At 35.8% G+C, this 25,470-nt stretch overlaps 1 protein-coding gene across 1 annotated transcript in view; it reads left to right on the plus strand.

Annotated features, from left to right (window-relative positions):
• Nucleotides 1–25,470, plus strand: part of CNTLN (centlein) — a 192,433-nt gene that overhangs the window by 85,655 nt on the left and 81,308 nt on the right. Inside the window, exons 9-12 of the mRNA XM_032206274.1 lie at nucleotides 2,149–2,322; nucleotides 8,829–8,954; nucleotides 14,051–14,172; nucleotides 16,966–17,091. Coding sequence (XP_032062165.1) covers nucleotides 2,149–2,322; nucleotides 8,829–8,954; nucleotides 14,051–14,172; nucleotides 16,966–17,091 — 548 coding nt within the window. The remainder of the gene's footprint in view (nucleotides 1–2,148; nucleotides 2,323–8,828; nucleotides 8,955–14,050; nucleotides 14,173–16,965; nucleotides 17,092–25,470) is intronic.

Consider the following 25,470-nt stretch of genomic DNA (forward strand, 5'->3'; position numbering starts at 1 on the left):
ATTTCTGTCCTTTAGGTTGTTTCCAGTACCAAATTTTTGGTTCAAATGAACTAAAACACAGTTTTCTTTTAAGTGTTCTTTCCAATGCACAGCTTGTCTACTCATGTTATCGTTTTCCTTTTTTCCCCCTTCTGTGTAGACTTTTCTTTTTGATATAGACTGGTCTTGTGCCGATCATTGATGGAAATTACATCTGTTTGCAACTCCATATGGCCTAAATTAGGCAAAATAAGTAACAGAAATTATTTAAAGAACAGTCATCAAAACATGGACAACTTTTATTCTTTGACAACTTTCCTATGCTTGTTTGCTGTATAAGGGGTTATACTTTTGTTGACAAAAGTGCTTGGTAATTCTAATTTGGGATTTATTTGTGGAAACTGAGTTTATGAAAAGTTATGTTTATGAAAAGTTTCATATTCTGCATAGCAGGAAATCAAATAGCTATGTCTATTACTCTGTTTCTGTCAAATGCTAAGCTTACTAGAGCGTTTGTTTGCTAGCAGTGTGATTTTAATCAAATTTGGACCTTGCCATTTCTTCTTCAATTGGCCTGAATTTTGAAATCATTTGCTTTGCTTAACCTTTTTTACATTGCCTTTTCAGATCTTTTCATTTTACCTACCTCCTTTGTGTTACTTAGGGCATTCCAGTATTTGAAAGAATAGGAAAAGATGATAATTTTACCTAATATTTTCTTCTCAAGTGAAATGAGTATTTGTCTTCTGGATATGTTCAAAACATTGCCACCAAATCAGGTTGTCAGAACCCGTTTACTTGGAAAGTATAAAATAAAACTTCTAGTCAGTCTCAAGGAAATTTTCTTCTGGATTGAGCTTTGTTGACTGAAGATTTTAGTGGTTCATAGCTGATTGTCTTTGATGAGAACACAGCTGGCAACAGTGTTTTCATGAGTTTGCCCTAGTCAGTGCAATACAAGGTCAGCTGGGTTGGCTCAAGACAGTTACATTGGCTTTTTAAACTCATATGCCCTTCTATTCCTATAATAAAGTAGGGAGGGGCTTTACATCATCCTTTTCAGCACAAGTGTTGGGGTGGTAACCTCCAGCTGCCTGGTTGTGTTGACCATCTGGGAATTATATTATCTTTGTCTGGCACAGCTGTTTGCAAGGTGAATGTCTGTCACCAGCCTTAAAGCACTGTGAAGGAGTTTGGAGCTAATACATTTCCATTTGTGATTGCCATAGACTACAACAGACAGATTAATGTTGTCCGTGCTAAACTAACAATGTTTTGCCTTGTGGTTGTGATGGAGTGGGGTGTGATCACAGGCAGTAATGAAAACTCAGCTGACAATAAATAATTTGTCAAGCGTGGTAACTCAACCACTCTTAGTCATTTATACACACATGGAGTCCTCTATTAGACATTGGGGTTGTGCTTTAAAGATATCTGATACCAATGAAAATACCTGTTGGTCTGAAAAGGCTTCACCTCATGCTGAAGGTGAGCAGTGTATGGCAGTATTGCATCATGCCATCGAATTAATATGAACTGATTGATAACTGGGTAGAGTCCTGGAATTTAATGGCTTCATGAAATTACATATGTGGCTTGAATAACACTGTGATCTAGGATTGATATTGATATTTTCTGTAAGTTTTCAGTTTGACCACAACACTTGTGCTAAGTATATGGGCATCATGGATTCAGGTTGTGTTGATTTATGTTAAAAAGGTATCTTTCTGAGGCAGTTTCTAATTAAGAATATCCGTACTGACAGAATATGCTGGCAGAATTATTTTTTACCCATTTGATAGGGCCGGTTATACCTATCAAATGGACATTTAACTGGAAACGAGTCTAGGAGTAAACATTGTCTTGAGATTTTGAAATGCAATAGTATAGTAGTACAAGTTGCTGCAGAAGAAATGTCCAGATAAAGGAACTGCTTTTAGGAGTGCAAATTTGAATTTATAAAATATGATATTGTTGTTTTGAAAATGTTAACACTTAGCAATCGAGTTTTGATTTTGAATTCATAATGTATCTTCAAAGGCAGAGTTATTTACCAGTCTCACATTTCCTGTAATATCGGTAAGATGTTTCTCTGGGCAGTTTTATGTATTTGTTATGCCTCTGATTTTATTGTTACTAATATAACCTACCTGTACTATCATTTTCTAGGTATTTCAACAGCCTTCCTTAGGTGAGCTAGAGTGTCTTATCACCATGCAAAAATCTGAAATTGAGCTTTTACAGGAAAAATTGAAAAAAACAAGTCTTAGCTTAGCAGAGCATAATTTGTATACTACGGAAACTCTGGAAAACAACAATATAAGGACTGGAAGAAAGCATAAGGTAGGATAGTGTATTGTCTTGTGTATTTGTGTCTAAGTAAGGCTGGTAAAGCCAAACATTTTTGCTCAAGGGTCCAGATAATAATTTTAATATCTGTTGATGCTGTTTATAATTCTGGAAGCTTGTTTGAATGGTTTTTGTGTTATCTGCCAAAGACTTGTTAAAATAGCTGTTGGGAGTAGAAAGTTTTACCTTATTAAATACTGAATAAGGGGTTCTTAATTAAATGAAATATTTGAAAGCTAAATTCTTTGTAGGTTTCTTAAAATGAATATTTATCAACTATTTTGTTGTGTTTACTAGAATGACCATAATTCCCTAGAAGATAAATGGGAGGAATATAAACAGTTATTAAGATTTTATAAATGAAACAGATTTTAATTTTCAAAATTCTATTTTTAAAATATGACATAGTAACTTATTTTTTCTATGAAGAACAGCAATGATGTACTTTTGAAGTGCATACTTTCAACTGTTTTTTTAACTCTACATAGTGCTGGTCTGCCTCTTCCGTGATAACTTGCCACTAAGTTTAGGCACCAGGTAACATTTGCAAACTGAAGCTAATGAAAAAATCTGTAAACAATTCTGTGGCTTAAATTGACTTATGAAATAAACCTAAGTCATTATATTTGTGAGTGTGTTCAGTCTCTTTCCCATGTAAATTTTCTGTTTGATTGTGATATGAATATGGAAATTTGAAATATGGAAAACTTGAAACAGATTTCTGTAGGAAGGAAGCAAATAGGAGCATGCTTCTGTGATATAACTAGTCTGCAGGAGTGGACCATTGATTTACTGCCTTGGAAAACTCATGTATTCCTTCTGCTTAGCATCTCATATTGTTTCCTTTGAAAACTGTATGACTTGTTCTGTCTGAACATTCTGCACTGCATGTTATTTTTGGGAAAAGCTGTGTTTTAGAACATTTGTATTAGAGCACTTGAAGTTTAATGTTTGATGTCCATCAAGAAGCAGTGGATCTCACAGTTTTTGAAATTTGGGCTCTACTTCATAGGGCTATTTAAGAGAAACACTGTTGCTCAGACTGTCCAGATTTCCCGGTTTTCCTTTCCTTTTCACTAGATAGCTAACTCAGAGTATTTTTACCACCATATTCTACTATGATTGACTTTCTTTTCGCATGTCTGTACTGGGTGCAGGTGCCCAGGCAGTGCTGGCATCTGCTGGGGCCTCCTCTGAGGCGAGGCCAAGGCTGCACCGTGCTGGACATGGCTGGCTCCAGTGGCCCCACCACAGGGCATGGTTGGACCCTGCAGCTTTGGCTGACACCTCTGGGGAAGTGCATTTAAGAAAGGGCAAAATGCTGCACAGGAAGTGAGGAGTGAAGAGAAAAAAAAAAAAGTCAGAAAGTGCTCTGTGAACAGCAAGGTCAGAGAAAGAGCAGGAACAGGTGCTCCAGGCACTGGAGTGATATTTGCCTGCATCCCATGGAGTGGACCACTATGGTAGATATCCACGCTGCAGCCCATGGTGGGGATCTGACACTGAAGCAGTTTCTCCTCACAGGAGCTGTGGCTTGTGAAGGCCTCACTAAGGAGCAGGGAAATGTGTGGGGAGGAAGGAACAGCAGAGGGAGTGAGTGCAGCACCTACATCCCTTCCCTTCTGCACTGTTCGGTGGGAGACAGAGGACTCAAGAGTGAAGGAGTGCAGTGGAGCCTGTGAAGCAGCAGGGGGAAAAAGTCTTGTTTAAATTTGTCTTTATTTCTTACTAGCCAAATCTATTTTAAGTGGCAATAAATTAAATTAAATTTCACCAAGTCAAGTTTGTTTTGACTGTGACTGTGAATGGTAGCCAATCTCTATTTCTTTATTTAACCCCGTGGGCATTTTCGTTCTCTTTTTCTCCCTGTCACTGAGGGGAGTGAGCCAGTGACTAGGTGGGTGTTAAACCCTTAAGCAAAGTTAACTCACTACAGCATCATTAAAAGTAAATGAGTGTGCTGTTTTTGTTGTGAACTAATCGCTGTATCGGGGGTAAAGCAACTAAAACTTAAATACAGCTAAGCACCAACTTTAAAATCCTGTTGTAGAGAACCTTTTCCTTGTTCAATATGTAGATACAGCAATGCTCTTTCAATACATGTCGTTTGATATATACACTTTTTCATGTGTCCATGCAGTCTGTATTAAAACTTTTGGGAAATAAGTTGACAAAGCTCTTTTTATATAGGCTAGATGCTAAGGAAAACTGTAGAAACATTCTGGCTTTAGGATCACAAAACGTAGGTATAAAGTACAAATCAGTATTGCTGTCTTTGTTGATGTTCCACTGCAGTAGATTATCTTTCCATTACCTTGTTCAGCCTTTTATGACAAACTACTCAGGACAAAAGTTATTAGCAGGAAGAATATTTTGGATATATAATTCATTTTTTACCAGGATGATTTTTTTTTGGCTTCACAAAGACTCTGTCATTTTAACCCTTCATCTCCTCTTATTTGTATGTATTCCCAGGATACAAAGAACAAATATACATGGAATGACTTCTGATCAGAAAGAGAATGTTTTGATTCCTTTCTTCTCTAAAAAGCCATTTTCCCAAACATTTTGGGAAAAAAAAATAAACAAATAATTGGAAAGGTGTTAAGAAAAAAGGCCTCAGGACAAAAGAGAAACTTGCACTAGTGTGATAAATTGGGATGTGGGGTCATGTATCTTTATACCTATGCCTATGTTTGATTCTGCAGAACGCATTGATGTATAGGCTAGTGTAGAACACCGTGATTGCAGAAATCCAAATCTCATGCCTGATGTGGTATAGAATCATAGAAACGACTTGCTCTGCAAGACAAATGATATGGTGGTTCAAAGCTTTCTTAAATGTGCATGTATAGTGTCATTTTCATGGTAAGTGCAAACTTACAGTCATTTGTAACCCGCACAGTTCAGTCTCTGTTGAAAGTGTAATAGCTGTTTGCCATTTTCTATGAAGAATTAAAAGCTAGTTGCTTAATCTTCACAGAGCTCCTTTTGGAGCTAAAACTTCTTGCCTTTGTGAGCTATGATTTCTGTTACCTGATTAATCAGTCATCCATATTCTTGCTAGCCAATTCAGTAATATAGCCCTTGAGGGTTTTTATTTATTTTTATTTTTATTTCTTGTAGCTAAGCTTTTAAATACCACTAAATAGATCTAAAACTTGCCATTGTATGATACATGGGAATTATAATTGTTTTTTATTGATATACATTCTACAGCATTCTTCTAAGTATTTATATAATTTCAAGGTACAAAAGATCTCTTAAAAGGCATGAGTTAACTTGAAATACTGATAAAGTTCCTGTTGATACATAGTGAATCAAGAATTTGCCATTTTTCCTCTCCTAAAAAAACCCTGCATCTTTTACTCTGTCAGCCTCTGGCTCAGCTTCAACAACGTTTCTCACTTTTTTCAAGTCATAAAAAACATTAAGATTTCTGCCCACTGTCTTCAGTGCTGGATCTTGGCAGACATTGATCTGAGTGCTACAGAAAAGTTCAAGGCATTTCTTGCTGAACTTCTCTGTTGTTTTTTGTTGTTGTTGTTTGTTTTTTTGTTTTGTTTTGTCTTGTCTTGTGACTCCAACACAAAATTTAAGAAATTCAAAAACTTTACTGTTTCCACCCTCTCCCTACAGTGGTACCACATGGTACCTGCTCTGGTAATAGCAGATTGTTTTAAAAAGAAAAAATATTTACTTTTTTACATACCTGTACCTCCATTATCAGTTAATGTGTATGTGTCACATCCACTTATCAGGCATTTCTTTACATTATATCTTCTATCACAGTTTCATATTCACTAATATTACAAATTGTGTTTGTTTCTGTTTGTCTGCTATTTGCTTTAGTGTTTTGTAAACATGTTCTAGGATCATTTAATGGAAAGCCTTTTGCTTCCCTTTACTGGCTGGGCTTACTATTCTTTTCTCAAAAAAGTGAGCGTTGTTACTCCTAAACATTTAGAAAATGTTTAACACATTACAATTGTGTACATTTTTAATACAGATGTGTCTAAATTTGTGGAATGTGGAATTTGAGGATGGAATTAAAAATTAAATGCCTAAGCTTGACAGCAGCAGCAAAGTTTTCAGTTGTGAGAAGAGTATTACAGATGCCATCTTCCAAATTGAGTTTTGCAGCAGCCCCAGGCAATCAAATTACAGTATACTTTACTACACAGTCTTTTCTGTCTTGGTAGGAAAATTTAACTGCCTTCTTAGCAAAGATTGCCTTCAGACTACCTATCTGCAGCTGTGAAGCCCAGCCCCAGCCCCTTCTCTCCACAGACCTGTAGTCTGATCACTAAACAGGTAAAAACATGTTAAAAGGATATCATGTTTCTTAATGCACATCCCTAATCCCACCTATTCTCACAGAGAAGTATTCCCATGTCTATCAATGCTCAGATTTTTTGTTTTATTTTCCATGTCTTGGCCCTGTATTTCAATTGTGGAAAAGATTCACAGCACAATCCCAGGTAGCTATCAAAAAAAATGTGTTGTATTAAAGAAAAATGGTTAGACTCACTGTATCATATCTTTGATTAAAGCAGCAAGACTATGAAGCTCATGTTTTTCCATACTTTTTCCATACTTTTTCCTCTTTTCTCCATTCCTTCTAGAGTTCCTTCTAGTAGTTTCCCTTAGGAGTCTGGTGACAGCTGGTCCAATTCTTTCTCTTTATTGTCCTCTTCTTTGACAAAGGATGCAATACTTTGGCCTTGTATTTCTGATTTCAGAGAAATATTTTCAAAATCTTCTGTATATATAACTATAAAGTTTAACTTTTTATTTACCATTTCTTCAAAAATAGTGTTCTTCATTTTTTAGGGAAAGTTAATATGACTTATGGAAACTTATGGCAATGACTAGGAAATCTGATAGTTCTATTTCAAGCATTGTCTTTATTCAAGAAATTTGGGACTTTGAAGGTGGTTAAAATTTTTGATATGTTGATCTTGAAGTGTTGCATTTCAGACAGTTGAAAGGGATTGATCTGATTTTATGCATTGTAAATAGCATTAGTGATTAATATTGGCATCTATTAAATGAAGAGAATTTTTGGATATCTCCATCAGAATTATTAGAAAAAAAAATTAGTAGTCTTACTATTTCAAAAAGAATGACTCTTAGTCACTACAATGTTATACTGACAATATAAAACCATAAATTTGGAAATATTCTTGTAAATGTTCATTTAAACTTCCTTTTAGTTTCTTCTGTTATATCAAGGAACTGACATGAATATGCAAAATACACCTCTTTGACATTCAGTTTGTATGTTGTACTAATATTCTTTCCTGGCATTGCACCTTTTTTTTTTTTTTCTTTTTTTTTTTTTTTCTGATCATTCAGGCTTATTTCAGAAGTAAAAGAAACTGAGATCCAAAATTACAAGCACCTTAGCAATATTTAAATTCTTAAATATTTGATACTTTTATTTTCTATTATTTCATGATACTTTTGTTTTCTCCTTTTTTTTTAAAATGCATGCAATTTAAAGTGGAAGTACAGTGTCTTGTAAACATTTAATACTTATAGATAGGGGTCAGAGAAAAAAAATGCCAGTTCCTACGTAAGGTTATCTTTAACATTAAATTTATGTAATAGAATAATAAAAGTCTTGAAATATATAGTATTCAAGAAGACTTCAACCTGAATTCTTGTTGTTGTAAAACAGTTATTTTAAAGAGAAAATGGCAACTTGCAACAACAATAATTGCAATTGTATGAAGTTTTTATTTGACTTCTGTAATAGCATTTTACTTTATAGGTGCTAAGCGAATGTTAGCAATTCTCTGTCCTTAACCAAAGTTATTCAGAAAATCACAAAGTAATTTGATGAGGTCTTTCTTTCTTTGCCATAAGGACATATGACATAGAATGAACAAGAAAGCTGCCCAGTTTAAGTGTTACTTTCACATATTCTTTCTCCAGATTGCTATATGAAGCTGTACATAATATAAACACATATTCTTGTCTCTAGTTAGTCACATTATAGTTAATGACCATATGGTCATTATGGTATAAGATCTACTGTCTGTTGTATTTATATTCCTCAAGCATATTGTTCCTTCAACTTCACAGTGTGTTAAACTATTTCAAAGGGAAAAAAATCCTTTCCCTCTTGTTTCTGGTTGTCCTATCAAGTGTAACCTTGGACCCTTATAGAGCAATTAGACCAGCCTCTATCCCCTCCTTTGTAATGAGGTTTCTTGCATTTCTGAGTCTATAACCCTTTAGTCTTCCCTAATGGGACATCATTATTCTGAAAGAAACAATGTAAATGTAAATGAATATTCTCATTAACGAGTCACAGAGAAACCTTTAGTGGTAGCGCTGTGGTAATTCTGCTTGTTATTTCTCTGGTATTCCATGCAGATTTTTTTTTTTTTTATAATTCATTATTAGTATTCAAAATTACTTCTTTAATTCTGCATGTCTTTCATAATCCGGTGTTCCAACTAGTTCAACCATGTCCTTGTTTTATTCTCCAGGAACCACCTGTGAAACGTTCAAGGTCTCTGTCCCCAAAGAGCTCTTTTAGAAAGTCAGAGGAGCTAAGGAAGCTTAAAATAGCTGAAAGGAAGATTGAAAACTTAGAGAAGACCCTACAGCTAAAGGTGAACATTAAAAAAAAGTAAAAATAAAACACCTTCTAGGTATAAGCTTGCATAGATAAAGATATACCAAAATAAACAGGCATTTAAAAACTGCAAAATGCACATATTATTATGGACTGTTAGCATAAGAGAACATTCTCCATTAGTTTTCATTTTTCCTTTACTGCAGAGAATGTTGTGTTGATTCTCCTGCAGTCCTATGAAAGACTAAATTTCAAGCTATGTCATCAATGATATGTGCTTATTAAATACACTTTCAAAATTTGTTTCTAAGGATACACATTTCAAGAAATTCATGTGGTTGTATAGAAATAAAGTGAAGCACAAAGTACAAGGATTTTTATTTTTTATTTTTTATTGTACAGTGAAACCAGTATTTTAAATTTGGAAGTCAGTTACTTGGAACAGATATTACCCCTTGTACTCTTAAAAGTTACGCCTCAGAAGAAGTTGTTCTAACAAATGCTGGAACAAGAAATAAAAGTTAAAAAAAAAAAACCTTTCTTAGTAGAAAAGCTTCACTGAGCATAAATTACAATTGCCTATTTTATCCCCACTGTATAGATTTTTTAAAATTTTATTTTAAATAATACCTTTTGAATGACCTACTGGTTTCAAATTATATCTCTGAATATTCTTTCAAGGCAGTCAAACAAAACCAAACTCTGGCTGAATCATATTTTCATAAACATTTACAATCATTTAAAATTTATTTTTACCTTCTCTTCATTTTTTCAGTTGTTGTTGTTACTCATGTTTAGGGGCATGCAATATGAAAGATATATTAAGTACATGCAATTTAAAGCAGAATTTGTTATATTGAATGTGTTGTGGTAAATGTTAAGTGAAAAAATCAGGGAGCCTTACAAAGCATATTCCTGAGCTTCTTCCTTATTCTCTTGTGATAGGTCAATTTTACAAAAAAGGTAAGCAGGGATGTTATTTTAGCACAAATTGAGAAGTTTATCACCCTGTATACCTGAGAGAATCTAATCCAAAGTCCTAACACACAGAAAATATGAACATGAAAGATGCATCAAAAGAAGCATGGCCCATGGGTCAAGGGAGGTGATTCTCCCCATCTACTCTGATCTCACGAGACCCCACATGGAGCCCTGTGCTCAACTCTGGGGCTCCCAGCACAAGAAGGACATGGACCTGTTAGAACAAGTCCAGAAGAGAGCTGTGAGGATGATGAGAGGGCTGGAGCACCTCTCCTATAAAGACAGGCTGAGGGAGTTGGGGCTGTTCAGCCTGGAGAAGAGAAGGCTCCAGGGAGACCTTATAGCGGCCTTCTGGTATCTAAAGGGGGCCTACAGGAAAGCTGGGGTGGGACTCTGTCAGAGGTGGAGTGATAGGACAAGGGGGAATGGCTTTAAACTAGAAGAGGGGAGATTTAGGTTAAGGAAGAACTTATTTCCCATGAGGGTGGTGTTGCACTGGCACAGGCTGCCCAGAGAAGCTGTGGATGTCCCCTCCCTGGAAGTGTTCAAGGCCAGGTTGGATGGGGGTTTGAGTAACATGGTCTGGTGGGAGGTGTCCCTGCTTATGGCTGGGGAGTTGGAACTGGATGGTCTTTAAGGTCCCTTCCAACCCAAACCATTCTGTGATTCAGTGGTTCTATGATTTAGACTTAAAAGTCTTAAAGACTGTCTCACTTGTGGCATTACATTCTGAATTCAGTGAGGCCATTGCTAGCATGGCAATAAATTCAGCTGTCACACCATTAGTATCAGAATAATTCTATTGGTATTGTGTATTTTCTGTATATTAGTGTCCTCTCAGGCATTGCTTCCTGCAAAGAATAATGCATGTGATCAGCTTTTTTGAAAATAGCACTTACATTATTGCCTATTCAAGCCAAGAGTTGACTATATAATTACTTGAAATACACTTGCTGAGAAAAATTAAAGAAACATCTACAAACAAACATACTGATGATGCATATTCTGAAGATGAGATTGTGATTTTTATCCATTTTTCTAAAAAATTGGTGACACTAAATAAATACCGTTGATGCCCTGGTCAGTATTACAAAGGAACAGAAAAAGGCAAAGTCCCATTATAGGGTTTTCCAGTTCTCCCCTCCTTCATTTCTAACCAAGCAAAGTTGGCTCTTTCTATTCGTGTAGCTAATATAAGCAGGGCAGTCATGTAAATCCTTGGTGTCCATAATTTTGGTACATAATCTGTTTCGTTTCTGCACTCCTGGGTGTACTGAAAATCCTCGATTTCACCCTTCTTGACGGAAGAGAATGTCAAAGGAAATAAGAGTGTTTGATGGATTTTGTGTGACATATTGTCAAGCTAGTACTAATGCAAGTCCCCACAAAGTACATCAGTGTATTGCTTGTCTTTAAGGAGTGAATAGAAGTTTGGTTGCCAGGAACTGGATATTTCAATGAGCTAAGAACATTTGCTTCTCTTACGTCCCATCTCCTTCTCTAGTGTCTAGAACTGTGATCCCTGGCATAGTCTAGAGAAGATATCCTGACCTTTGGGGGAAGTTTACGAAAAGTGATAGGAGAATCTTCTTTTAAATTTTCTTAACTTTTTTTTTTTTGTTTTATGTTCAAAAATTTTGCTGAGAATTAGAACCAGAATAAATAAATAAGTCTTCAGGGCCAACTTAATACATATTTATGTGAGAGAAGGCACACTATTACACTTAGTTTTGACTTCATGTGTAGTTCTGTTCTGTGGAGGGTGTTCAGATGTAGAAAATATATTAATATTATAGTATTGGCACATCAGTAGTTGTGAAAAAAATATTTTTGTAATTGTCAGCTTCCTCACTTCTTCTCAGCCTGAGTATTCAAATAATTGAAGCAGTATATTTTTTGATTCCATTTTAGTTAAACTTTTACTTTAACAGAAGTTGTTACAGGTAATTTAAAGAAATAACATTTTCAAATAACGATTAGAATATATGTAACTATATACATTTTTTGTCTTATCTGAGCTCCCTGCAAATAACAGGATGACTTTAAATAGCAGTTGGGTACTTTCTTTTGCAGACTGGACTTTTGTCTTTCATTATCTGATGTGAAGTATTATAGAATGTCAGAGGAGAGCTAGAGAATAACCAGAGATCCACTGCTAGAGATGATCTCTCTGTCCCATTTCTGTCACTATATAGATGACTGTACACAAGACAGTCTATTTATTATAAAATGTAACATAATTCAGTCAGAAAGAGGTGGAACTAACTGAACTTATAGAAATAACAGAGTAAATTTATTTAAAAGTTTTGAAGTCCATAGTACTTTAATAAAAGAGAGCAATTAGACAATTGTCTGCTTTCTGTTTCTGCAAGAGCAGAGCAACTGGTAAGGGTATAACTGTAAGGGAATAGATTTTGAAACAGGTAAGCAATAATGAAAAATGTAGATTCATAAATAGGAAAGGCCAAATTCTGCACTTGGTTACACCCTTGAAAGGGCATTGACACTAATAAACTTCTGAGGATTTATGCCAAAGATACTTCCCAGTGTCTTACCAGTCTTGATCAATTTTCACTAGCAACATCAATGTCAGAATAATGATTTGTGAACTTCACATGAAAACATAGCATCTGTAATTGTATTCTTGTCAAAATTTCCTCATGTAGCATCAAGCAAATCTTGGTAATAGTCTGTACATCCTTTGTCATAAATTGATCTGCATTTTGCAATTTGTGTGACTTTTTAAAAAATATTCTATTATTTATATGAGCGACTTAAAACAGGTTGAAGGTACTTTGTAATTAAATCTAAATGTATCATTACATTTACACTAGATATCAATGTATTATCTAGTTTAGAGGTTGTTCAGGAGAGAAAAAAAAAATTTGAAAAAGCATTTAAAGATAAGGTCACTGTGGAACTGGTTTATATTCTTAAATCTGCTTTCAGTGTAGCTTGAGTCACTAACAGAAATCTTCTCATTACATGTACTATAGCATATGAAATTTTAGCTGATGTTTTTCAGCTTTGTTTATGTATTACGAAAACTGGGCTGCGTTTTAGAAGCCAAGCTTAGTGTAAGTATTCTGTAGTTAGCTCTTCTGTAGAAACCCTTGCCATGTTTTTATAGTGGGATTTAATTTTTATTACTCTGACTGATGGTGTATCTTACACACTGGCTAATGCTGAAAGCCCCCCTTGCATGTAAGCATGCATATAATGCATACAAATAAAGTATTGTGATTAATGTAGGCATTAAGGAACTTGTTCTGTAGTCACTCTACAAGAAATATTCTCATTGAACTGAAAATGCAACAATGAGAACAGATTTTATTACAGGATAATGTCTGGTGAATTCTTTACTACTGTATGCCAGAATTCAACTTGCTTCATACTGTAGAATGCCATCTTCTTAATGTTCTGTTTATTTATTTTTTTTCCAGAGCACAGTATTGTCATTTATGAAAACATGATTATTTTACAATATTTTATTTTTTTTTCTAACTTGTATGATGTTATCTTTTTATATAAGTCAAGGCATACTTTATTTTTTCATTCTGTAAAAAGGAAGATTTGGATTAATTAAAACTATTGCAAACTTTGTTTATCTTTTTTGTTCGTTGCATAGCTAGAGGCCAAAGTCTAGGTGTTGCAGGTTTGTCTATATATATTTATATTAAAAAAAAAATAAAAAATGAGGATATCCTAATGCCATTTAAATTGACATTTTTATAATGTAGATTTCAGTGTAGCCAGTGGTTTCCTCCAAAATGCACAGATAATTTTCCATGCAAAAAGAAAAGAAAAAAAATGCTTCAAAGGAAAAGATAATGCCAACAATCCTTTATCAATCTATGTTTAGATGTATTAAACCAAGGCATTCACAAGATGAACACTGATACTCTGATAGTCAATTTTCTAAAATTTCTCAGCAGCACGAAAAAAGTATTTTTTTTGCCACACTTTCTTAAAAGTAGCAATAAGAAAAAGTAAATTTGCATGTGACCTCAGGGACAGTGATTCTTCATCTTTCTATTTAGATTTCTTAGGCTTTTAATGTAACTTAAATGGAAATTTTGTTCTGTGACAACTATGTGAAAGTCTCTTAAATTTTGCCAAACTCTAATTTTGTTTCTTTTTGGTGCTATACAGACACAAGAAACTGATGAGCTCAGAGCAGCCTATGAAAAACGCAAAGAGAGGCTGCAGATGTTACAGACCAACTACAGAGCACTAAAAGAGCAATTAAAGCAATGGGAAGAGAGTGATAGCAGGTAAGTTACATAGCTCATTAAAAACATTTCCCTTACACAAGAAATCTGAACAAAATTATTATATAGGTATTCAAAAGAGAATTTGAATTCAAGGAAGAGGCTGCTATGTGGTGATCAAGACTCTATCTCGTGTTAGAGCAAAATATAGAGGTATACCTCTATAGGAGAAAAAATGCAGTTGTAACCAAGAGTAAAATGTCTTGAACTGACACCTTGAGTTATTTTATTTAGGATCTCATTTTAAGTCTGAGTACTGGACAAAGGTCAGCTAGGGCCTGCTGATTATGCTTGTCTAATTCCCCAGCTGATTAATTTGCTGACTGTGTATGTTTATAATTTTCTATAATGGAACAATTGTCCCTTATGTTTCAAACAGTTTTTAAAAAATAATTTTGTTCATTTAACAATAAAGCAGTAATAGCCTGTGTGTGAAGCATTTCATGATTCAAACATGAAGTGAAGCTAATCCTAAAATCCCTTTTTTTAACAGTGAAAAAAGAATGTATGCATGAAAAGCAAGACGTTAAATGATTATAAAATCAATTATTTCTGATCATTTTACAGAAATACTGTAGTAATATATCTATGAATGGGAAAAAGAGAGAACATGAAAAGTTTACCACAGCAAAATTTAAATAGTGAAGATTCTATGTATAATTTCCCCTTAAATTCTATACAAAACAGTGAACATTTTATGGAGAAATTCTTTTTTTTGAAGTTTTTAGCATGAAGTTTAGGTCTATGGTAAACACGTGCTTTTATTGATGACATTTCTATCACTTCAGTTATCAAACACTGCTCAAGTACAATTTTTAGGCCCTATTTCAAGAAACTAATGTTAGAAGGTCCTTATGTCCTAGTGGCTTTAGTAGGACTTCAGCAAGCAAAACCTAACCTATAATATGCATATACTAAACTGTAGGTTTTTACTAGAAATAATTTATTTATTTATTTATTTTAACTAGAAAAAAATCGTTCAGTAACTACCGAAATACGTATTTAGCTTGACACAGACTTTTAAAATCTATCTCTAGCAAAAAAAAACAAGTCACAGAAATTGCTGCAAACTGATAGTAAACTGCTGCAATTGATAGCCATTCAGGATGTCCATTGTGACATAAATTGTGACATTGTGAATAATAAACTGTTGCTTATAAATTAATTGTTTGACCCATTTGAGTACATTTGTGGTACTGTGTGGTACTATGGCATTTTCTTAAGTATGATTTGTCTTTTAAAAAGAAAAAAACAATCTGGATGAAAATGAAGTAAGGTACAAATCTGCTATATGCATTGGTAGCACAAGATTTTTTTTTGAAATGTTAAAGCACAAGTATATAATAGATTTGTTTAAATTAGGAAAAAAAAGATCTTTAGGAATAAAAGGAGAATTTAATCTTGTAGCTCTCTATTTTATTTTCAGTGCAAGCTGGAAACTTACTGGATTTGTAAGTGGCTTATGAAATGAAATCATTTATATCTGTGTCTAATTCTGAGTAGGCATTCATGGTCCACAGAGAGATCAAAACTGAAAAAGTACAAAAACTCAGCCTAAAGATAGTAAATTCAAACTTTGATATATAGTGAAACACTGTGAGAGGAAAAGAAGAAGGACAAAAACAACTTCAGTTTCTGTTCAAAATGAATGGGGGCAGCTTGTGTTGTGATGGGAGTCTATTTGGAAAAAAGTAGATATTGGATAAAGTGTAATATAAAAAACTTTATTTGTTAATCTGATTTTTTTTCATTTATAATTAAGACGCTTTAAGAAGTAGGGGGTTTTAATAAGTTTTGTCATCAGGACAGGATTCTATGAAGCTGTCATATGATATGCTAACAGGGTAAAGTAGCCAAGACACAAATAAAAACAGTCTGTCAATTGTTACACCTTACACTTTCATTTTGACATCTCAAAAAGCTTTATATTGCTTATGTAATGTGAATTGTGCATTAAGAAAACAGTACTGGGTACTTATGTGGCACTTCTGATCCTTTGTGCAATGGAGGACCCCATTCTTTCTGATTCTTCATAGATTAGTGTCTTTTATCTAGACGGCAGATGATGGAACCTGATCCACCAGTCAGTGTACATACAACTTTCTCTGACATGTGTGACTGCGAAGATGATGGGGTCTTATGAGGTTACGATGTTCTCGGAGAGTTAATTTCAGTACCCAACAAAAATTTAAATTACAGACAGTTTGAAGTTGGATGTGTTTTTAATATTTTTTATCTTTTGCATTTTAGTACGCATTGAAAATATTAAACTGAAAGAGAATTTTGTGAAATATTTTCGTTTGCTTCTTCCGTTCTTTTAAGTTCAGTACACTTTTTCCTTATTTTTTTATTAGGCAGTAGATCGACAGTTTGATTATTAATAGAAATTCCAGATTGTTTGTGGGGGCATTAGGAGAGCTGGTGTCTCTCCATTTTTTTATTTTTTTTTGCAAGAAATTGGGTGATGGGTTCACCTTTTGCTTTCTCCTCCCAGTATTTTAAGGAATGTTGACAGAATGAACGTTAAGCGCCTCTGCTCTGCCACATCTCAGTTGAGAGTCCTGCTGCCATACTAAGATTTCTGTCTGAAACTACTTGATTAAACTTTTCTATAATACCACATTTAAGATGTCATGTTTCACAAACTGTATGACCCCATTTGTCCAACCAGATTTGTATTCTTTACATGCCACAGTTTAGAATCTATGCTTTCTGAAAGTAGGGATGTTTTTGTTACTGTAATCCTAAAACATGTAGATATTTGAAAACAAACAACCTCTTTTCACTCACAAACAGGACTGCGAGCAGTAAAAACAGATACCAGTGTGCAGACCCCCGCCAGCTTTGTCAGGAGGATTCTGATATTGTATGGAGTGAACTAGCTTTTTTCAAACGGGAACACAAAAAGCTATTGATTGAAAAGTGAGTTTGTTTCTTAAATGGTATTTACATAAAGAAACATGCTGCTATTTTTTTCTAAAGGTTGTGCCTTGCAAGCCACATAAAAGGAATTTCTTGCAAAATTCCTAGATAAAACCATCTTCTACCAAAAGCAGAAACGAAAACATCGTCTCTTTTTTTTTCCTCTTAAATCAGTGACAAGTTACAAGTTTGCTAGCACTAACAGAAACTGTATTCCATGATCTAGGGATTGTGTTAATTAATGTGGCTCTCATCTGTTGGAGGTGTCGCTCTTCATTAGCCTGTGTTTTACACACTGCCGTGCTTCATTTTTGGAATGAGGTGGTGAGGGGATAACCTAGCCAACCATCCTTGTTTGATCTCTGTGATACATACGCAATGCAGAATGCCTCAGCTCTCTTGGTTCCCTGCCCTGTCCTGCTAATCCCAGCTGAGCTCATTATGGTGTAGCCTTGCTGCTACTCCTGGAGCCAGAGCTGTCCAAGCTAATTACTGGTAGCAGCAGAGCTGCCTGTTAAGGGTCTGGTGTGGATCTGCTAACATGGTCCTTGGTAGTGACCTGCAGAAAGCACGAGGGAGTTGCTCTCTTTCTTGCTGTGCACAGCCTGTCCTTTGGGTTTAGTGCTGATCCCTTCACACAGCTCTTTTAGCTGCAGTAAGTGTAAAACTTGGTGAAGGAAACTCTTACTTTAGAAAACATACAGTTTGCTGCTTTGATCTCATAATTCATAGGCTATTATACTCAGCCAGGCAAAGTAAGAAAACGTCCTTTTATACTAGACAAAAGGAAGTTAGTATGGTATAATTAGCTCTTTGCTGCTATTTAACACTTTCTGTAAGTCAAGTTGATTTTCTTTTTTTTTTTTTTTTTTTTTTTTTTTTTAAGAATCAGACATTGTAGAAACTTCTATTCAGACTTCGGTTTTGTCAGCATTAAAGAAAATGTGTTTTCCCAATGGGTCACAATGCAAACCAATTTTGTGGAGATACCATGAAGGCTGCTATCACAGAATTTCAACAGCAGCAAAATGTTTTGTAGTATGTAAGTCCTTGTGTTGCCCATGAGCTATTTCAGCATATTACATACAATATTGTCAGTGGCTCTGTTGCATGGAGAGTGCTTTCATCCTGTAGTTGTAATTGTGTACCTATTCTTGTCACTTCATTGTCACATCTTTGCTGTTTTTGAACAACAAATTTTCATATGCAGTACTTTGTTTATTTGGATTTTTATGTAAGAAAGAGCACTTTCTTGCCATATGTGTAATTGCTGTTGTAATTCTCCCATCACTGATCAACAGAAGCACCACAGGCAGCAATAACTCAGAAGCAATAACATAAACCTCTCCTTTTCACATAAAGCTATGAAACAGTGATTGTGTGTGTATTGTGCATACAGTACCTTGCACCCTGAAGTCAGTACAGTTGAACTGTTTTTCTAGAGCTCCTGTGTAGTCACATGTGTGGGGAACACACTTATGCCTGGTACATTGCAGATCACAGTGGCTTTGATAAGGTTGTGGTGACATGGTGCAAGGAAATAGCTGAACTCTTTGAAATTTAGGAATTTTAAATCAAATTGAGTTATTCTAGTTTTGCATAGTACTTTGTAAGAAGCCAGTGTACCATTGTGATCATTAAGGTGAAGTCTTTATGTGGGGCTAGGTACTTTTTCCTTTTTATTGGCAATGTGGTTAATAGTTTAGTTCAAGTAAGGAAGGAAGACATAATTCCTTTTGGTTGTTTTTTTTTTTTTTTTTTTTTTTTTTTGATATGTCTTAAACATCCATCTCTAACAACATTTGTCTTTAATTTGTTGAAGGAAGTTAGCATTTAAGGATCTGAACTTGCTTGCTTAAGAAAGTCAATACTGAAGGTACTGTACTTTGTAGATTTCTACATAGGGCTTCTTCACATTACATATATTCTTTCTCAAGCTCTCTGGTTAAAGGCTGCGTTCTACAGAGTTGCACCAGTAACTTAAATGAGTGATTTTAGAAGCAATGTAAGCAAATCAAGTTAGCCCATAGTTTTTGTGGATATTTTTAGTTAGATAGACTCTATGTGTTGTTAACTTAAGTTGATTTAGAACCCAGCTAAGCATTAGTTAAGACAAGTTTGTGGGGATCTTCTTTTGAGTGTTTTAACTTTAAATTGATGTAATTTATGGCCGTGAATAGGTCAGAGGATGAATTCAGAAAAACAGCAAATCAGTTACTTGTTTCTTTGTTTTACCTGTAAAGATTTCCTTTATTACTCTGCGACTTCCAGAGGTAGAACAACAGAGTAAAATGTCTTTAATTTGTATGCATTACTCTGAAAATAGATTTGTAGTAAAACCCATGCAAAGTCATTCATGTGTTCCAGGCTCTGAACCAAGCATACTGTAATTAATCAGTTTGTAAGTTATGAAATGTGTTTATTAGTTAAGAAAAATTGAAACTGCTTGGGAAGTCACTTATTCTGGTAGATAGTGCCTAAATTCTGTATCTTGTTGAAGTTGGTGAAAGGACTTTGTGTGAGTTGCTACATTCCGTCAGGTCCTTCCTTTTATTAATTTTTCTTCTCATCACAAGCAGGGATTGCTTTGACTGTCCTGTAAGCTGTTACACATTATGTACTTTTCAAGTTGGACGCTAACACAGATAAACAAATATGGATTTTAGGACTTAAATTTAAGCACCTCTTTTTAAAAATATTTGAAATTTTGATTTCCATGAAGTTCTGAATGCCTAACGTCAGAGGTAGGTACTGGAGAATGTTGAGGCTGAATGTATGGCATTACTTCCATATTTTACTTTCTGATTAGTAAAGAATAGTATGTGTGTGTTGTATTAGGAACGTAATGTTTTTCAGAGCCATGGCCTGCATCCTCTCCATTATCAATGATCTATAAATTTAAGCTACTTGTGCATATAAAAGAAAGTATCTGTATATTCTTATAGTTCCGTATGAGATTAGTAAAATACAATAATCAATAAACTGTGATTTTGCAGTATGTGTTCTGTGCTTCATGCATGCATTGCTCTTGAATTTCCCAACATTCTTCTAGAAGGAAGAGAATATTTTTGCTATAAATATGGTTTATATTATTACTAAGACCATTACAGAATAATTATTCTCTGATTATTTACAATAACAGTTTTTGTTCTCCCCATTATTTACTCTTTTACCCACAATATCAAATTATATTGCACTATGTATATTATGTGGATTGAAAGGTGCATATTTAAGTTGTAGAATCTCCTTTTTTTTTCATTGTTGGACTAAAAAAGCAAAATGACTGCAATTCAAGTTCACATTGAGAAATGAACCCGTAGCTAAGAAAACAATCTAGTTTTTAAGCCCTCATAACTCGCTGTACTAAGAAATTCTCTATAAACTGCAAGCTAAACTCATGCCAAAGTTGAAGAATTGCAAAGAGGAACAAAAAAGTTAGTTGAAATAAATTCACTAAGTATTTTTCTAAGCGTTTGTTAACACTAATGGCCAAGTGAAAGCCGCTTCATGGATCTGCTAGGATTTCCTGTTTTTGATTTTCACATGTGGGTCATTTTCCCTGTGAGGTATATAATTCTTGTGTTATGCTGTAGTTATTTCCTGTTAAGTAACACATTATTGCAGGCTACAAAAGCAGTTATATTGATATTGATGTTTGTGTTCTGTGTTAAGGAAAACATGCTTTGATCACTTTTTCACCTCAATAAGCAAACAGAAAAGCAGTAATATTTAAATATCAGTTAAAACTTTGCAAAGGAGAAGGTTGGCACAATCTATGTTGTTTGTATTTAGTTGAAATTCAGGGTAAACTAATACATTGCATGTCCATAATGTCACAATTAAACAACAACTGAATTGTAAACTAGCAAGTTTAAATGACTTTGGAGTTTCCTTCATTTTCATATTAAATTACTTGTTTGCCAGGGTATTGGAATACCCTTTCCCTTTACCCTTTGGTATACAGATTTGAAAAGATATTTTTTACTATTTATAAACTGTTGTGGAAGCTTTACAAATTTACCTTTTCTGTTCTGGATTGCTTGTATGAAATGGTGACATAATTCTTATCCTCACAAGTAACTGGAAATTGGTTGCCCTTATGGTATGATCATACACAGTTTCTGGTAAGGAGGAAATGCTTATAAAGCTAAAGAGAGAGTTACATCATTTGAACAACATTTAGTACTCATTCTTTCATCTGAGCTGTGCATGTCAGCCATATAGGAAATGTCCTCTGGACCTTTGAAGCAATTGGGATCACTGCAAGCTAGTTAGCATTCTTAATCTGCTATAATGGCCATTTAATAAAGGTTTCTTTATAACTTCACACATTTTTTTTTTTTTTTTTTTTTTTTTTTTTTTTTTGAAAACAAGACATTATGATTTCTGTTTTCTTTTTCTTCCTGGAGTCAAAGCAGCTTGCCTATAATCTGTGTGCTGATATCTAACCGCTGGGTTAACTAGTAATCTAACTTTGACCATCTACAGCACATGATGCATCTTGCCTTCTCTAGTTTCTAAAGGAGCTAGAAAGCTCCTTTTCTAGCTAGAAAGCTAGAGGAAAGCTGGATTTACTCTTTTGGAACAACAACAGTAAGAAACAAAAAGCTACACTTTATTAATTCTTATGTTTCTTGAATATGTCTCTTTTTCCTAGCAAACTGGCTGAAAAAAGTTCAGTTTTAATATCCTGGGCAGTATCTTTAGCTGAGCAGTAAATGCCTGGTCTTCAGAGAATTTTAGTTTTAAAATTTCCGTTGTTGTGTACAACATCCAAATGCTGGAATATTTTTTTCTTTGTTTCACTGGATAGCTAGGTTGTGTACCAAAATTAATTGGAGGACAAAATTCTTTCATGGTATGTCAATATTAGAAAGTGTTATCTACAGAGTATAGCCCCTCTTACATATGTATTAGCTCTGTATAGTAATCTTTTTTTTCCCTGAGTTTTAAAAGTGCTAGAACATAGAAGGCTTGTTACTTCAAAATAATTAAATTTAGTGACTCTTGCAATTAGATTCAACAGGGATCTTGTTTACTTTTTACTGCAGTTACTGGTACTAGACTACAAAGTCATATATAGCTAAAATAATTATGTATTTCTGCACGTTTTCAGTGGATAAAAATATTGCTAGCTCTAAAGTTTGACTTCAGTTTACTGAAAACAATAAGAACCTAAATTCTGTAGCTGATGTTCTAAGAACTGGCAAAGGTGCATGCTCACTCACTTGACTGAATATTGCCCAATGGAAATATATGTGGAGGCTGGTGAGGGTAACAGACCCTCAGTGGTCTGACTTGGGACCAGTGCTGTTTAATATTGTTATTAATGACTTAGACAGTGGGATCGAGTACACCCTCAGCAAGTTTGCAGATGACACCAAGCTGAGTGGTGTGGTTGATACCAAAGAAGGAAGAGATGCCATCCAAAGGGACCTGGACAGGCCAGAGAAGTGGGCCCATGTGAACTACATGAGGTTCAACAAGTCCAAGTGCAAGGTGCGGGCTGTTAGCGTTAGGTTGGAGGTTGGACTCGATGACCTTGAGGTCTCTTCCAACCTAGAAATTCTGTGATTCTGTGATTCTGTGCTGCTCCTGGGTCGGGGCAATCCCAGACACAAGCACAGACTGGGAGAAGAGCTCACTGAGAGCAGCCCTGCAGAGAAGGGCCTGGGGGTTCTGGTGGACAAAAAGCTCGACATGAGCCAGCAGTGTTTGCTTGCAGCCCAAAAGTCCTAGGCTGAATCCTCAGAGGAGTAGTCAGCGGGTGTAGGGAGGGGTTGTGCCCCTCTGCTCTGCCCTTGTGAAGCCCCACCTGGAGTGCTGCATCTAGGTCTGGGCCCCCAGCACAAGAAGGATGTGGGGCTGTTAGACAGGCTCCAGAGGAGGGCCACAAAGATGCTCAGAGGGCTGATCTCCAGGAAGACGTGACCTCTCTGTGGCTTTTCAATACCTAAAGGGGACTTAGAAAAAAAAGATGAGGGTGACTTTTTCACAGGCAGATAGTGATAGGACAAGGGGCAATGGTATTAAACTAAAAGAGGGAGATTTAGATTAGATATAAGGAGGAAGTTCTTCACTCAGAGGGTGCTGAGGCCCTGGCACAGGTTGCCCAGAGAAGCTGTGGATGCCCCATCCCTGGAGGTGTTCAAAACCAGGCTGGATGGGGCTTTGGGCAGCCTGGTCTGGTGGGAGGTGTCCCTGCCCGTGGCAGGGGGTTTGAAACTTGGTGGGCTTTAAGGTCCCTTCCAACCCAAACCATTCTGTGATTCAATAAAATGATGTTGAGAATTTGAAACAGTGCAGTTGTTGGCTAAACCCCCTTAAAATAGTTAAAAGTGTGATCAACCAGAAGTATTAGTTTTACTAGAGGGTAGTGATTTCTTAAAAGAAGTTCTGTAGGACCAAACTCAGAATTATAAGTGTACATTAACTCATTTAGGGGTATTTGCATAATAAACTCACATGGCCCCTTTTGTGAAGAGAATTATTTGTTTTTCTAGGAAGCCTCCACTTATGTTTTCACAAGGCACTTCATCAGCTATCTGAAGCAAATATATTGTTTTCTTGCGAGAATAATCTGTCAGGGCGGAGCAGGCTAATTTTTTTTTACTAGTGTCCATCAGATCTTACAGTTTCTTGTGACCTGCTTAAGAGACAAGTCTGGGGGTTTACTGTGATTTTTGGAAGTCAGATGTATTAATGTTCTTCTTTTGTTCTTCCATATTCAACGGTGCTTTTTCTGGTCTGTAGGCATTCAAAATCCCAGTAGTATAATCAAGTCTCCAAGTCTCGCCTGTAGTACTTCAGTTTGTTCTAACACATTAAGAGACTTGTACTGAAAACATGCAATCAAGCCGTTAAATCTATTTTCATAGTACATATACAGGGAAAGGCAGAATTCAAGTTTAATTAACAATAAATTTTGTGCATTGTCTGAGATGAAAAAAAAAAAGTGGATGTTGTAGAAAGGCAAGGACCCTTTATATTGTTTGCACTGCTGTTCAATCACAGTGATTTCTGTAGATTTATCAGTGTTATAGGAATATTAAGTATTGTACATTTAGTAAGCACATGGCTTGACCTAACCCAAAGTTAAAACAAATCAATAAGACATTGCCGAAATGCTTTGTCAACACCGAGAGGCACAGGGCACCAACCACCCGGCTAAGAAGCCTGTGCCAATGCCTGACCACCCTCACTGCACAGAAATGTTTCCTAATGCCTAGCTTGGCCCTCCCCTGGTGCAGCTCTGTGCCATGCCCGTGCACCCTGCCATGGGTGACCAGGAGCAGAGACCGGCACCTCCCTGCTGCTTCCACTCCCCAGGGAGCTGCAGGGAGCCGTGGGGATGCCTCTGTGCCTCCTCTTCTCCAGGCCGGACAAGCCTGAGTGTGCGCAGCCTCTCCTCAGGGGGCATGCCCTCCAGGCCTCCTGCCGGCCCTGCTGCCCTCCCCTGGGTGCCTTCAAGTGCCTGAACACCCATTTTCTATTCTGGAGCCTAGAACTGTAAACAATATTCAAGGCAAGACCACACCAATGCTAAATAAAGCAGCAGAATCACCTCTTTTTCTGTGGTGGCTCTGTTGTGTTTAATGCACCCCAATGTATTTTGACTACCTGGGTGCCATGGCACGCAGCCGGCTCTTGTTGAACCTGCTGTCTACCAGCACCCTCGGATCCCTTTCTGTAGGGCTGCTCTCCAGCCACTTGTCTCTCTGTCTGCACCTGTGTCTATGGTGCAGCACCTAACATTTACCCTGGTTGAATTTAATACCATTGATGGTTGCCCAATATATAAAAACAGGAAGTATATATAAAAATAAAGTACTTAATGTATCTCGTTAAACTGTACTGAACTTTCATAGTGAGAAGGTTGTGAATCCTATAGTGATTATGCTATATTGTTTGTGAGGGAGGCTGTTGTGATAGCGTTGTTCTGAAAGAACAAATAAGTACAAATTAAAATTATGAGCATGATTTACTTTTTTAAACCATCTTCTCGTCAGCTGAATTTCATGCTACAGTGAAACAAAGAAAAGATTAGAGGGAAGGTAAAAAAAAAAATGTAAGCTGGATTTTCGACTGTTCTTTTATAGGCTAAGGATGTGCTGTATGTTGGAACTAGTCACCAGTCACTAGTGCGTCCTTGGTTTCCAAGTGACTATTAATTTGAAACATATCTCAAAGCTCATTCTTGACAACAATGGTACTGTTCAATTTTTGGTATGTGAACAGACATTGGATTGGTGTGGAGAAGTTGCTTTTATTCTTTCTCACTCCTGAATGTGGGTTGTAAATCAGACAGACTTTACTTAGCACCAACAGATATCGCTTCCTGCAATTTTCATCCATCCTATGAGTGACTGAATTGGGAAA

Source organism: Aythya fuligula, chromosome Z, assembly GCF_009819795.1.
Source record: "Aythya fuligula isolate bAytFul2 chromosome Z, bAytFul2.pri, whole genome shotgun sequence".
Taxonomy (NCBI): domain Eukaryota; kingdom Metazoa; phylum Chordata; class Aves; order Anseriformes; family Anatidae; genus Aythya; species Aythya fuligula.